General features: G+C 35.0%; 1 protein-coding gene across 14 annotated transcripts in view; it reads left to right on the forward strand.

The window, feature by feature from the left end:
- PARD3 (par-3 family cell polarity regulator) overlaps positions 1–16,394 on the forward strand; it is a 444,410-nt gene that overhangs the window by 221,769 nt on the left and 206,247 nt on the right. For all 14 annotated transcript variants that reach the window (XM_041487469.1, XM_041487512.1, XM_041487496.1 and 11 more), the window contains 2 exons: positions 5,374–5,465; positions 8,439–8,522. In XM_041487469.1, coding sequence (XP_041343403.1) covers positions 5,374–5,465; positions 8,439–8,522 — 176 coding nt within the window. The remainder of the gene's footprint in view (positions 1–5,373; positions 5,466–8,438; positions 8,523–16,394) is intronic.

The following is a 16,394-nucleotide window of genomic DNA, read 5'->3' on the forward strand; positions in this document are numbered from 1 at the left end:
TGTGTTGTGCTCCTGCCACCAGCCTGGCTTGCTGTCTGATGGAGGTGTGTGCCACCAAATCATTACAGAACATATGTGTGTCATTTCAGTGATGCATCACAGGTTGTTGAGCCCGTAAAGACCACTGACTTCAGTGAACCTCTAAACTGATACTCACTACAAAATACTGCGATACCATAGGACTTGTTCAGCTGTTATTAGTATTGCCAGGTTTTTAATACATGTTTTAAAAAGTCATTATGAATGAAAAAACGCTAGTTATTCAAAATTGAATGAATTGTCACATATGTTTGGCAAAGGAAGGTTGTATCAAATTATATTCATTGGCTCTCTGGTGTTCTGCTTTTTGGACAATAGGAAATCAAATTAATCTCTCTTTAAATCTGTAAAAACATTTCCTTTTAAGGCACTTCAAAACAGAAATAGTGCTATTGTAAAGCCAACCAGGCTTAAGGCTCAGTTTGATCAGTTTAATAAATGGGAAATAAGAGATGATTGCCTGTGATAGCAGGGAATGAATTTGATATTCATCAGAGACCTGAGAAATCCCTTCCATTCTGCACTCCTCTATGTCTGTATGATATCTGTTCACTGATTTGACTGAGCAAGGCAAATTTCATTTTAGAGTAGTGAGGCATATAAAAACTATGTGAATATTGTCATTTCCAATTGCAGGGTGACCATCCTGCAGAAGGACGTGAGTAACATAGGGATTATTGAGATGTAAGGAGAATATTAACTTGTATAAGTGTGTGTGTGTGTATGTGTATATACACACATAAGATTAAATAATTTTTTGCATGCTTTTTGTGGTGTTTAAGTGGATGATGATTTAATGTAAGGTTTCTCTCTCTCCCTGGATGGCAGTGCACCAAGTACAGGGCTGTTGTGAATTAGACAAAGCTCTCACCTAATTATTTGTACATATGTATGTATGTTCAAGAGGGAACATAGCCTGTTTTTTGTATTCAATATTTTTTGGTTTTCCCCATGTTGTCTTTGTAGCTGCTCTTCAGATTTGATTGAAAATTGCCATTCTCTGGAGATTTGGCCGGTTAATCAAAAAGTGAGAACATTAGCACAAAAGCCTGATGCTGGTGTATTTGTGCTAGTTAAGACACAGGAAAAGAGGTCTCTTAGGAGCTGTTTCCCATCAAGTGTGATCATACAGAGAGAGAGAGAACCTACTTTATATTGCAAGAACCAAACAAACATTTATGAAGCACAGCTGCCAGGAGACTAATAGCGAGTATGTCTCTTCTTCCATAATCATTACAGAGAAGTGCAAGAGACTAAAAGGGGAAATATGAAGGGAAGGGCATATTTTAATAGCAAAAGCTTTATTTTATTTGTGTATTGGCTGAGGAAAAAAAAATATAGTGTCAGGAGCTTGTCATTACAGATAACCTGTCCTTTGCAGTAAAATCTAAAGCACCTGTTGGGTATTGGATCCTTTCAGTTTGGTATTTACAGGATTACACTCACTGTGCTAAAATTTAAAAAAAAAATGGTAGAAAACAAACAAGCCAGTGTCTGATGCTCCCTGGGAAGGTGAATCTCACTGTGATGCTCACTGAGGCAGTGCTGTCTCCAGCCAGGTCTCCGGCCCCACAGCCCCTACTGAGAGACTGAGATGACTGAATACCATACTCAAATATGGTATTAATACAAGATACAGAAATTAAATTATCATCGCTTATCAGTATTATATCAGCTCAATAATATCTGAAGTTTAAATCAGTCACATTCTTGATGGAGGAGTGTATTGAACAGAGATGAGTGGGAAAGTGCTTCTTTGAAGATGATGTGGATTAATTGGAGGCAGGAGCTGATATTTTGGTAATGGACATTAAAATTTCCAGTAAGACAGGGAAAGCATGGCTGGTTTTGGGCTTTGGCAATTACACTAGGCAGATTTAATTTAGAAATATTCTGAGAAAATGTAACTAAAATAACTGTTTGGGTTCATATATATTGGTTATGATTTTGTTGGTAAGAATGCTGCTGACATTCTTTAACTCTGCAGATTTTGTAATCCTAAGTGGTGATAGAGAGACTGTCTTCAAAAATAAAAACCCAGTTTGCAACTTTTCATATGTATTTCATTAACACTGTGCAGGTGAACTGTGAAATGGACCTTTTTATAGGTAGAACTTTTAGCACTAATAGTTCATTTTGAGCAGTTAAGATAATTTTTCAGTTTTTGAGTCATTAATTTTATTACAGAACTTAGAAAAATAATGATTTCTTTTTATTTTTCAAACAGTGGGAAATTTTGCACTGAGCTCATCAAGATATGGGAAGTACATTGAAAGAGATGCTTTAAATTTTCCTCTGCGCTGTAAAGATGAAAGGATCTTTTAATTACTCTTATTTCAGTTTTGGAAATAAACACATTCTCTCTTTAGTAGCTGTACATTAAAAATTGGGGTTTTTTTGATATAGCAGATATCAGTGGTTTTATGTAGAGAAAATAAACCTTACACTTTTGGGAGCTTGCTCAAATTAGTTATTTCTGAGAAATATCTGCAGTAATATCGAAGTGGGTTCACAGAAACTTTCTTGCTCTTGTCCTTTTCCTTGTTTACCTTATCCAGGTCGAATTTGCCTTTCAGAAGAAAACTGCTTTCCAAATAAAGAAATAATTGCTTGATGCAAAGATTTTCACAGCTAGTTAGTTACTTTTCATAGTAAATCAGAATTTTAAGTCAAATCCCTCTGCAGGTGTCCAATTTTTCTCTCTGTTCACTTCAGTGTAAATCAAAATCTGTGTTATTTTGAGAAGAAAAGAGAGTCTGATTACTGTAATATTAAAGATTTTTAAAAGGGTACCTCATACATCTGTTGATCATGGCAGTAGTGCTTTCATTAGGATTATGATTGCTCCTCTAAGCACCTATTTATGGGCACATGCATGTTTCTGATACAGATCTGTCTGCTGTCCAGGAAAAGCCAGACAGAGGCGTGTGGGAGCTGCTGTTTCTTAATTGCTTGGATAACTGACAGTCAGTGTGGTTCCAAAACTTGCTGTGTTTATGATTCTTGAAACAAAAGGCACAAAATGTAGATGTGATGGTGCCAGATAGCATCTGTTATATATGTAGCTTTTGATTTACAGTTCCTGATTTGTTATACCCTAAGGTTGGAAGGTGTATAGGAGGCAGCTAAGTTGGCTGTTTGCTTTGACCTGGCTGCACTCGAGGTCAGGCACAGGGATGCTCCTCTCCTTGGCAGGGAAAGCCTCCAGACCACCAGGTGGGACAGAAAGAAAGGAAACAGAATGTCCAACAAATGGAGAGACCTAGGTCTGGTGAGAACAAGAGCAAAGATACTCTCAGGTTTGGGAAGGGTGGGAAGAAGGGTTTGTACAAGGATTTAGCTCAAGTGCTGCACAGGGAGCTGTGTCCCAGGAGGGCACTGAAGGCTGGTCTGTCAAGAGCAAGCCCAAAGGACTGCTGCAGCCACGGAGTGGGGCAAGGGGAGTTCTGTTTACAAACTTAAAGTAGTCAAGAGAAAAGCTTTTGGGGCTAAAAAGTGATGAAGTGTGGGACTCAAGTGTTACTAAATGAATGATGCTTGCATTGCACATATATAGATGACTGCTGAAATGACACAGCATAAAGCCAGACATTTATTTTTTGGCAGAGGCATATCTACAAATAGAGAGGATGTTATTTCAGTCTCTTCTTCCATGTGTGTACATATACACACACACACACACACATATATATATATATGTATATGTGTGTATGTATGTATGTTTATAATGTATGTATATACTTCTTGCATATTTGCTTGGAAAAACCACACATGAAAATTTGCCAAAAACCATAGTATTGACAAAGTCATGTTCATCTGTGATGACCTTTTGTCAGAAGTGAGATTCAAACTTCGGTTTCATCAGCAACTCTGATGAAAAGAGTTCTCTTAAGGCTAGTAATAGCTTCATTGCAATAAAAATACATAGTTTTCTACAACCAGCAATGTCCCTAACTTCAAACAAGGAAACCCATGGCAACAGTGATTTGCGAGATGCTGTATGAAACAAAGTGTGGAATACCTGTTTTCAGTATGAAACAGCTCCAAATGTTCTGATTTTCCTTTCTAAACATTTTTGTGTGTCACTTTAGAATTGTCGTGGATATTTGAATATTTATTTAATTTTAAACTTTATGCAGTGGTGCATATAAAACTTCAACTGAAATCAGTAAATATACATTTCTAGGCAGCTTCAAGATGCTGGTTAACCTTTGAAATGTATTAATTACCTTGTGCTTAACAGAGGGAGATGATAAGAAGGTGCATATTAACACCTCTTGAGACACTGAATCATCACTCTTCCAAGCAGCTTGACCTCACAAAGTGTGCTGCTTTCCAGGGTGCAGAAGGCATATCCATGGCCCATGGAAGCGTGGTGCATCCAGCCTCCTGCTTTTGCAGATTCCCTGTGGAAATCTCAATTGGACATTACCAGCTGTCTCTGCCTGCTTTTAACATCTCTTCAGTACTTTAATAAGTTGTCTGTGTGCTAAACTCATAACCTATCATGTATTATTTCACTGACCTGATTGCTCTGGCTCTGTCTGTGTTTGAAACCTACTGTTCACACTCTGTAATATTTTCTGTTTGATTACATGGGTATTTAAAAGTATAAGCTTCCAATAATTAACATACACATAAGAATGGGTTTAGAGCTTCTTACTGAAGTCCTTGAATTACCCTGATCTAAATTTGAAAGTACAGCATTCACAACTTTGACATTAAAGTTATACATTTGGTGAATAACGTATGTACTTTTTGGAAAGTGAAATTAAAAATAAAATCAATTGGTTAGCATTAGAGCCTCACGTAGCTCTTTGATGTCAGCCTACTCTGGCAAGCTATTAATAAAGGCCGTGATAAAATGTTTAAAAAGCTCTTGGTACTTCATGGAATTACAGAAGCTGCATTTTCTTATACTATTTTTAAGTCTTTGCAAATGAGCCTCAGTGATCTGCCTTGCGTGTTCAGTCAAGCCCCCTGCCCAGGGAGAGCCTGGGAGGAGTTTCCCCAAACACTGCTGACCATCAGCTGATTTTGTGCTTTTGCATGTCAACCTTCTAAAAAAATGCTGACTGTGATAGCTTCTGTAGCATGGGCTTTATAACTGTAGCAGAATTGTGATATGACACTGGCCAAACTATAAATATCATTGCAAAAATGTTTAAAGTGACAAAACCCAATTTCGAACCATTTCAGACAATTGTGGAAGCACAGCATTTCCACTGCACATATGGTAACCCCAATAATCTGAGAATAGTAAAATATCATTACTAAAATGAGTTAATAAAATTAAATGTAGATTTAAATAATTTATTTTTTTTTACTATCTAGGATGAAGATCGAACAGAGGAGGACAACAGCAGAGTTGAGCCTGTTGGACATGCAGACACTGGTTTGGAGAATGCTACCAATTTTTCCCTGGAGTAAGTTACTGGCAGAACATATTGTTTTAATGAGTCTTAAGATTGAACACAGACTAGTGAAGTACTCAGAATAATATGAGTGATACTGCTCTTAAGAAATTGGGGCAATCTTTTTTAGGTCATGTGTCATTTTGGTTTTTAAAAGTTGATCTTTTTAAAAGAGATTTTAAACAGTTTAAAAAGCTTGTATTACAGATGAGCATTGGAAACTTGACATTTATAAGTGCAGATGCTACAGTAGATTTTCTCCCTCAAAGAAGATGCTTATTTGATGGAACTTGGAAAACTTGACACAAGGAATAGGGTCAGTGCCAGTACAAATAGATCAACAGGCAAGAATTTCAAAGGGGAAAATCTTAATTCCAATCACTAGGTCACAGTCTCTAGGAAGACGTGTCACAGTCACAAACTGTGTGGTCAAAAACCTCATACTTCTGAATGGATCAAAACTGGTGTTTTGTTAGCTCCACCTAATTTAAAAATGCAGTCACTGAATGATATTTTATGTCATCAAAAGATACAGCAAACTTGACCTTTTGCATTTCTTTGGAAATAACTGATCCATACCTTGTTATGGAGTAAATGAGAAAATATCCCTTCTAGCCTTAAATTAAATCTTTTAAATTTATTAGCTTAAATTTTAAATAAAATTAAATCTTCTGCTCCTGTTAGTTTTGAATTAAATTATGAATTAGGGACAGAGGTTTTAAATGTTAGATAAAGATCATGGTGACATCTATTAGGCTGTAGAACATGCATTTTACTCGGTTCCATTTACAAAATCTGTTACATGGTAAATTCCAAATGCTGTTTCCTAAATAGAATTTGCAGAACTTCTGTCAAATGTAATGCTTCCTGGTGTTGCTTTTAAGTAACTTATTGACTTCTCATCATATGCTGCTTCATTTATGTTGTGTTTTGATCTCATACTTCTTTGCATGTTTGTTTGAAGCAGTTGGCCCAAACTTCTGAGAAAATCAGAAAGCTAGATTGAGAGAATCTCCCTTAGGAAGCTATCATTTCCTCTTTTTTTTTTTCATTTTACAAAATTTAGCATTTGAATTTGGGATAGAATTTTATTTTTTTAAAAGAAAAAATGTAAAAAAATGGATGCAAAGATATTAAATGTGCATTTTGAACAAATGAAAAATGAATGACTCAAGCACTAGAACAAGCTAAATGATGTACACTGGATATAGAAAATAAGTGTGTTTTTTTAAAATTTAAGTTGACTTAGGCAGTTTCAGGTGCATCACACACATTCTCACTTGTTCTCTTTCTTAGCCCTTAATTTTCCTCTAAGTTAATAGCAAAGTCAGAAAAAAGTTGGTCATAGAGGCACAGGCCTACCAATAGCAAATGATGTCTTTTAGAGTTCTCTTTGGAGGTCAGAGGAGTTGCTTGAATCCTGTGAGCTCCTTTGCACGCTAATTAATGATAACTTAGCCTTAACATACAGTGAGAAGGAAATGAAGTCAGCCTGTATAGAAACTGCACATGGAACAGTATGAAATGCTCTATTGATCTCAGTCTTAAAACCATTGATCCATGTCTGAAGAATAACACGTTTCTGGCTGAAGTCTCTCAGCTCTCCTCTTGTTGCACTACTTTCTTGAGCTAAGAGTGACAATAAGGATAGAGACCTTCCACTAATGTTTAAAAATCAAGGTAAAAATTCAGACACCAGTTGAGGCATACAACAAATGTAAAGGCTACCTTAAAAACACATTTAGAAAATTTAATGTAGGACAAAAGTAAAACAAACTGTAACTCAGGATTTGTGTTGACTTCCCAAGCATATGTGGTCTGGTTATTCTCAAATTACAGATGAAGAACTGCAAGCTTTCATGATGGGCCACCATATGATCAAGAGATTTTTGAAGGAAGTAGAAAATCTTTTACTGCTATCACAGGGCATTTGTCTTGCTCTTTGCTCCATTTTGAGATTAAATTTTATTTGTATTCTTATGAGGAACAAGCTTTTCAATGATCTGTTTGTATATATATCTAGTGCCAGGAAATATGGAAAAAGTATGTAATGCTAGAGAGAGGCATAAGCCGCAAATTTAGATTGTGGCTTCTGTTCAGATCTCTCACTTCCAGTTTTGCTGAGAGGTTTGGCTTTTGTGTATTATTTTCTCATTTATGCATTTATAGCTCTTTATGGTTCATGGGCTATATTCTACCTTTCCAGATGTGGGCATGTTTCAAAGTCATTAATAGATTTGGTCTAAATCTATTTCTACAATTTTCACATGTTTCTTTCTGAACCTGTATTTTCTTCTGCTGCTTTTTTTCCTCACTACAGCAAAATTTATAATTGAAAACTAAATGCATGGTTGCTCCAGGGGACGTCTGGTTGGTTTTGAATGTTACAGTTAAAACTTTGGAAACTTTGCTTAGTAAGGAAATGCAGGAATCTTCCAGTAAAAGAAATAGAATTACAATAAAAGAGATTAATGTGTTTTAAAACTGGAAGGATTTAGCCAATTAAAAATTTAATAATTCTCATTTGATTATGAGGTAGTTATGGGAAAGCTAATGTAAAAAATTTAGTGTTGGCTCTAAGATAAAAAAGTAAAGCATGCTAGCTCTATGATGAGCTTTTAGGTTTTTGAGGAAAAATTGTGCGTGGCATTTAAGGTATTCCTACTCAATGGTCAGTTTAACCTTAGAATAAGAAAGAAATAAAGCAATATGCATGCAGTGATGATGATGAAACCTATGTTTATGTATTCAGCTAAATTTAAAAAAATATTATATTTTTCTTGGTTCTATTAATTGAAGTATTTTTGATGATTGATCTCCTTTCATGCCATCAGATTACTCTTCAGGTACGTAGTGTTCAGCAATGCTTTCATCACCATGACTTGGTTTCTGGAATGGTTTTGTTTTTCTGTGTATGTTTGTGTGGGGTTTTTTGGTTCCTTCACGGTACATGTTCACATTCCCTCATTCGTCATTGTCTCACAGTGATATGGTAAAGCTCGTCGAGGTCTCCAATGACGGCGGGCCTTTGGGAATCCATGTAGTGCCTTTCAGTGCCCGAGGCGGAAGGTAACGTATCGTGTAGGATTTTATTTGTATTGTAATTTGCTGTGCTTTATCTTGGTTGTGTTAATTTTTGTGTTGTGTGCCTTTGCCCTCTGTAGAATGCTGTTTGTTTTTCAATTACTTCACTGATTAGGAAAGGAAGAAATGCAAGTTTGCTGACTCTGTGCTTGGGATGGACTCCATAGTTCAAAGGCTCTGCTTAGAAGGAGTTAGAATTTGGTGTTGTAATCTCAGGGTAAATAGAAAGATAAAGAATTTGGTGTTGTAATCTCGGGGTAAATTGAAAGATAAAGACATTTCCTTTTGGACTCCTAAAATGTATAAACTTCTGCTCTAATTCAGGTGGATATTTGTGCAACATTTCCCTGCATAGTGTTTAAACCACAAGTTTCCAAATAACACAGGACTCTAAACCAGAGGCGTCCTTTGCTTTTGCTTGTTAAGAGTAGGAGAGAAAACAATTGCCACACTTTGAAAATTTCATGTTGCCCCATTTGTTGGGGCTAAAAGGAAGTAGCAAAACCAGTTGAAACATTCTGGTTAAAAAGGTGTAAAGAAAGTAGTTTACATTAAAAAATACAATGTGGGGGATTTTATTAATAAACAGAATACATAATCTCTAATGCTTAATTTGCTAATGCAGAGTTTTAGTGTTTAGGGTCATGAAGATAATCTCAGAAAAAAGAACTAAACTTTTGTATTAATTAGTAATGGATTTGAAACTTTTAAGTACCTTGAGAAATTATAATTTTTCAACAATATATGCAAATTTTATACTAGTGTTGCATATTCTAAGTACACATTGTATTTTCTCTTAAATGAAAAGGGGAACAAAAATATGTATCTTGACATCCCTTTTCATGTGCAAAGATTACTTTTATGTTCTCATGTCTGTTGTCCCAGTAGCTATTTCAGTTTTATAGTTAAAAACTAACAAATTAACAAAACGAATTTGCTATACAAGTGTATCTCTCAAATATTAATATGCTATCTTCAGAAATACTAGAGTATTTTAGGTATTTTTCCTCCTATACAAAACATCTTCACGGGATTTTAAACATAGTATTAATGCTTAATTTGCACTTGTTACTTAAAACCCAATGCTTTCATGGCCTGAACAGTATGAATTGTTCATACACTCACATGTATTATGAGAAAATGTAATTTGTCTTACTTCAAAGCTACTTTTTCTGGGGACTACAAGTATTAAGAGCAAACTTCTGTTAAGTGGTGAATTCTTCTCTTCATAATCTGAAATTTGGTAAATTCAGAGTGGGGATGGAAAGGGCACGAGTGAACAGTGCTTCAAACATAACTCAGAAGTAAATCCAATCGAGTTAGGAATGGTGGAAATGTTCTCACAGTTATCTGGGATTTTGACAGTGTGAAGGCCAAGGAAAAGGCTCGTTTAAGAATGTCAATTGCCTGCTAAGTACTTGTTTAATAAAACTGATGTTAAAATATATATTTTGACATTTTGAATAAGAATTTTAACTTAAGTAAAATTTGCTTCCAGCCTGTGAATGTGATTATCAAGTCTGAGGCAAAGCTTAAACTGTTCATACATAATGAGACCATGTTAAAGAAAAAAAACCCCATAAACACAGAAATAAAATATGTAATTTTTTAAGAAAGAAATTTAATTATGTCATGCAAAATTATATGATAAAATTTTACTGCAGGAAAGCCAATTTTAAATATAGATGTTTCAAATCAGGACATACTGGAAAAGCAAATTGTATTACAAGGGAAATAATTTTTATATTAAAATGTATCCTCTTTTTCTTCATACTGTTAGAAATCACTTAATTGAAAAATGAACCATATGTGTAGTTGCTGAGTTTTTTTGACCCTCTACAAAATAATCTGCTGAAGAGGGGAGACACTTGGTCTCATGTCTTGAAAGTGTAGAGGAGCAGAGTTGGGGAGGATCTAGAATATTTCCAAAAGTTTTCTGCTATGCCCTGTGTGTTCTAATGAAGGAGAAGCAGAGTTCATTGCTTGGGATTGATTCTAAGTGCTTCTGTTGTGCTGCTGCTTTACTGTCTGCATACCCACGTCTCTGCATGCTTTCAGGTAGGATAAACGCATTTTTCTCCAGCTGCCTCCAGTGTGGACAGGGGAAGGAACACACTCAGGTTCAGGTTTGAAGCAATTGGTGGGGATTTGGTTAATTTTTTTCCCCCCTCCTGGTTTCCCACTTCTTTTGAGAAGATAAGACACGCTTGCTTCTCCTTTTGCAAGATTCAGAGGGAGAGCAGACGCATGGCAGGGATCTTCTGCTTCCTGCTTATTTCTCACTGTAGCACATGGCTGCTCTTTGTTCCTCCCCCGGCTGCAAAAAATAATTCTCCCTGCTACAATCACCTACAGCTCCCTGCCTATAATAACTTGATCAGGGGAGATGCTTAGTAGAAACCTAATTATAGAAAACCAACCACAGGACTGAGTAAAGACTTTGAGGGATGTCCAAAAAGAAAAGATCTCATGTGTCATATATATTAGTCCGCTATCCCATTGTTGTTTTATATTTGCTTGCTGTTCAGTTCCAGTTATGCTGTGTTTTCAATTACTTTTCTTGTAGTTCCTTTCTTTTGCTTTTGAAAATGTTACTCAATAGGCAATGGTTATTACATCAATAGCTTGAAAATGTATTATGTAATTCACCTTTTTTATCCCTATGCAATATCAGGAGCCTTCCCCCACCAAAAAATTTACACCAGAAAATCCCTCCTTATGGAAACACTCCAAAACTAATAAAATTATGTGTCATAACTCTGTTCTTTACTTCTGTTTAGAAAATATTTGACTTTTTCATGGTCTTTTGAGGGTTTGGAATAAGAATCTTTTGAGTACTGGCTTTTGATCTTGAACAAAATCTGTAAAGGTCTCTGCCTCATCTATATAGATGCTACAAATTATTTCTGTTCCCAGTAAAACTGAGAATTTTTAAAATAAAAACCCATGTATTTCTCTGGGAAATGCACTATTGATTTGTAAAGACATGGTGAAACTTTATTCTATGTATGTTTCCTTGTTATCCTTCTGGTTTTGCCTCTAGAAATGTATCTGTCTTTTATTGGCCTATTTGATCATATGATTTTGTTAGCAGATTTTATTCACCTTATCAAAAGAGAGGAGGGTATACATATTCATCACCTTATGGTTATGCATTTTTTAAGGATAAAAGTTTTGTTTGCAAACCGGCTGGCACATTTTTGCAATGGCATAGATGCAGTTCTGAGCAGAAAAGGAGGCATGAAAATGAAAGTAGAATTAAGGAAGAAGAGAAGGCAAGTAGGAAATTGTTCAGATAAGAGTAGAAAAAAGAGGAAATGAATGAGAGAAAAATATGAAAGGAAAGAAAATTCTAACTCTGCAAAATTACCATACCACCAATCCTTCCTTCTTGTTAGGTGCTCAGAGACAGGAGCAAACAGTCCCTTAAGAATCTAATTTGAGCAGCCTGGATGATGTGGGATGTTCTGTTGATGTTTAAGTGAGATGCACCAAGTTCTCTGAAAGCTCAACAGTAATTATAGCCTAATTTACCATTATATGGCCTCTTCTGCTTTTGAAATCTTCTCAAGCTCTATACCCTAGCTGCTCTTCTGAAATCCTGCCATGTCTGTCTTTGCAAAGAGATTCAATTGACACAAGGAATATATGAGAGAACATCAGAAATCTCTGTGAATAATGATATGGAAATCAGAGTCCCATAGGCCCAAGACTACTCTGAAGTCTACTTAGTAAAGCAGAACTGAAAAGGATTTGGATATTCATCTGAAAACCCCACAATGAACATCCACTAATAAGTATCAGACATGTTACTTTGATACAGACAGGTAGGCACAGCTCTGCCAGCTTCTCTTCTGTTGAAGTATGCCACAAAATCCATGATTAACTGTACATCTAAAACCTGCAGCTAAAAATGTTTTTGTTATGTATCCTAAATGTCTTTAAAATATTAGGAAGTCTCAAAAGAAGGGAAAAAAAGAGAATTTTTGTCAGTTTAAATGACAAATTTAGCAGGTTTTATTAAAAAGAAAGAAAAACCTCAAATGGAGATGAGCATTTAAACATACACAAACCCTGACTAGAAATCTAGAAATTTGAAATTTTAAAATTATTTTTATTATTTTTAACATTTTAATTATTTTAAATATTTTTATTGTTTTTATCTTTCTCTTCTTTTTTTTTCTTTTAATTGGAAATATCCTTCATTTTCTAGAGTTTATAAATTCACCTCATGTGTAACTGTAAAAATTTTAGTCTTGTACTCAAGGTACAAAGAAAACTAAAGTAGTATCTAATGGCCATTGTGTATAGTGAGAGTCCATAATATTGCCTTCAAGGTGCCTCTCCAACGATCATATTCTCTTTGATCAAGTAGGAGGCCCGTGCTCTCTGCCTCTCCATTTATTCTTCTGCATTTCCAGCCTTTTAAATCTCAAAGGTGGCCATGGCTTGCAAAAACATATGTGTGGAGAAAAAATTCTCAGTAGAGTGAATATACCATTCCCTCACTCTTGTATCTGAATGCAGACTGTCTGATCTCAGCCTTTAAGAAGTTTTCTAAGCATAATTTGAAGTATTAGTCAAGCTAAAAAGCTGAGGAGTGGTTACCAAAGATTGGGAATTGGTTCTGGACTTCAGGCATGAAATTTAAATGCCTCAACAGTAGTGCTGTGATGTCAGTATTGGGTAAAGGACTTTATGTACAATTTAGCATTGAGTAGCGACAATAATTTAACTTGAACAAACAAGCCAATTTGCCTACTCTGACTTCTGAATGTAGGAATTTTATACTGTGTTTATGGTGTTGTAGAACTTTTCAGAGATCTTTCTAAGCATGAAACCGCTGCACGTCAGCTCTTCAATCAATCCTCATTTTTGTACCTTAATCTAGTTTTTGCCTTTTCAAGTTAGTGACTTTACGTAAACATTTAAATTGTCTATTTTCTGTTCTGTCTGATTTGATTACACTACAGTTAGCTTGCAGGTAAATAGATAAATAACTTCAGTGTGTACATACAATGGGCCATGATGGTCGAATCATAGTCTAGATGTTCAGTGTCGGTTTTTATTTTTACTTCCACTGTCAGTTTTTATTAAGATAAATTATCATCATTTCCATACATCTGGATGGCATGTGGAGAGCTCACATTGCACAAACTGCCCCAACTAAGTCAGGCAATTTAGATGTCAATAAAAAAATCGCTGCTTATTTCTAGTTTTATCATTGGTTGTAATTTATACTGAGAACTGAAATGTTAACACATGTAGCTGAGTTTATTTTAATAGTATAATTAGAGTAATGAACCTTGTGGAAATACAGTGGTGCAAATGCTAATATAATCTCAGCTGCTTACATTCCCAATTAGGTATTCAAAACAAATACAAAGATTGAGCTCTGTGCTTTGGCAGTTTCCCTTCAGTTTCTGTGTCAACTAATGTTAGTCTGAAACAGCACAGGTACCAATTTTTTTTTTATAATTATTGTTTCAACAGGATTGTAGACTTGCAGAGTGTTTTGTGAAGGTTCACGTCATATTTAATCTCATTCTTGAAAAAGTTGGAATTTAGGAGTTTTGTAATGGAAGAATTTGTATTACAAACTGTGTTGACTTACTTTAACTGGACAAAATTAAGCAAATTCAAATATACCCATACATTTGTGTGCTACATGATTGTGTTTAAAAAAATGTTTATACTGACGTTGGTACTTTATACCAGATGAGTTTAGATGCTTTCAAAATTTATGTCTTCTCAATGTAGGAAACATAATATTGAAGTTGTAGTATAACTCCACTTTGCAGGATTAATGATGGTGGCATATGGCAGGGAAAAAAATCCAATTTGTTTTTAGGTTACTGCATATTTGCAATATCAGGTCTACTCTGTTTATCTCCAGTTGCTGCAACAACAAACATGAATTCTCAGGAAGTCTTTTTTAGACTCATATTCTTACATTTAATATGCTGACGAAATACTGTAGGAAGTTGGTAGGCTTTTGTTAATTTTTGAAGAACTTGCATTTCCGTAGTTCTAGTTTTCTCTGCTATGCAAACCCTTATTTGGGAAGTTGTTTCTGGAATTGTGTCTAAGGGGATCTTTTGTGCCATGTGTTTATATAAAAAAATTAAATAAATTAAAAGGCACTGTGAGAAGCCTGGTTTCAGGTTTGACTCAGTCTGTTCATCCAGCCTTGAATTTGCTCTCAGTGACTTTAGGTTTATATGCCTTGGTTAACCTAGCTCTAACATTTGTTAAAAAGCAAAATCCTCATGAGCACCATATGCTGAATTAGAGATGAGCAGTCTTTCATTAGCAGAACTTGTAGCCTTTGTTTAATGAGATTATTTACAATTTTGAGAGGTAGTTTATTTATCTGTTACATTATTCTACTATTGGTTAGGATTAGTAATATTTTTACAGATTTGAAAGTCTAAGTGGAATACATTTAAGAAATGTCAAACCATGCATAAAGGTGCATCTTGCATTAATAATTTGATATAAATTCCGAATGTGAGACAGTAGAAAGCAACATTTCAAGAAAAATGCTATGTCAAAACTATTGATAGAGATTTTGTAATCATAAGTACTTGGAGACATTGGGATGAAATAACCACATTATTTTGTGTCGTGTATTATCATTGTATTAACTTAGATTGTTGTACTTTGTGTAGATATTGTTTTGATATTTTGGTATTTTTTATAGTTAACCATATAAACCAAACACCTGTTATTGTTTCTTTGTCTGTTCTTGTGCACGTATTGCATGCACATCCAAATTCTGAGTTGTCTTTGGACACTGCAGAGGAGTACACCTGCATCAAAGAGCTGTTGGGCATCAAGTGAAAGAAAAGGAAGAGTAGATACAGCTCCTTTCTTTCCTGCTCAAGTATTTTGTTGGTTTTCTCTTAAATGTAGCATTCCCTATTTTATAATTTCCTTTGCCTGTCTCTTCCCCATTTAGAGTTACAATAGCTTCACTTTGTGGCTCAAAGACAATCTCCCCAAAAGAAATTCAACTCGCAAGTGAAGAAGTCACAAACTTGTTTTCTAACATATGTTTTCTGTGTGCCAAAACTATAATTCTGATAAAAATAGCATAGTGAAGCCATACAAGTAGTTTTCCTTTTTACTATTAATATAACTGTTAGTTTTGTTCTTCAAGGAACTATCAAATCATCCATAATTTCTTTATAATTATTTATCAGTTTTAAAAATCTGAGACTGCCTTCAACACTTTTTTTTTTTTTTGTGAACAGAAGGAAAAAAGGGATTGAATCAATATTTTAAAGTTTGTTTTGTTTTACTTCCTGTGTTTACGTAACCTAATAATGATTAGAAAATTGTAGTACAACATGGTCATTAGGTTAGTGTGCCACTGTTGTGGACTTGTAGAGTTTTTTGTCATGCAAATGTCTGACTCAAGCTTAATTTGATGATTTGTGTTGTCAGAAATTATGTTGTTTTTCTCCTCATGGTCTGTTTACATGTATAGGTCCTTTCAACATCATATTTTAATGTCTCAAGGTGGTTCCAAAATGGAAATACTACTAGGATCGTTTCTCCTACCCCTTCATCTACCTTGTAGGAAAAAATGTATGACTGTTCTGTAAAAAAAAAACATTTATTTGCTTATGCTGGAGATAAATTGGTAAATGAAGAATTGAAAGTTGAAGAAATAACTTAATTTTGCTTTTTTGACCCATTTTATGAAGTGCTCAAGTGTAGGTAACTTTTGAGCACATGAGGAGTCCTTTTAAGCACCACTGACTGCTCATTTACTCTGAGGTATTACATGTGAATGGAAGTGCTGGGGTCACTGAAAGGTTTTTGCTTAAAACACATGTGGTCTTCCAGTTC

This window comes from Pyrgilauda ruficollis, unplaced genomic scaffold (assembly GCF_017590135.1).
Source record: "Pyrgilauda ruficollis isolate IOZ18807 unplaced genomic scaffold, ASM1759013v1 scaffold12, whole genome shotgun sequence".
Taxonomy (NCBI): Eukaryota; Metazoa; Chordata; class Aves; order Passeriformes; family Passeridae; genus Pyrgilauda; species Pyrgilauda ruficollis.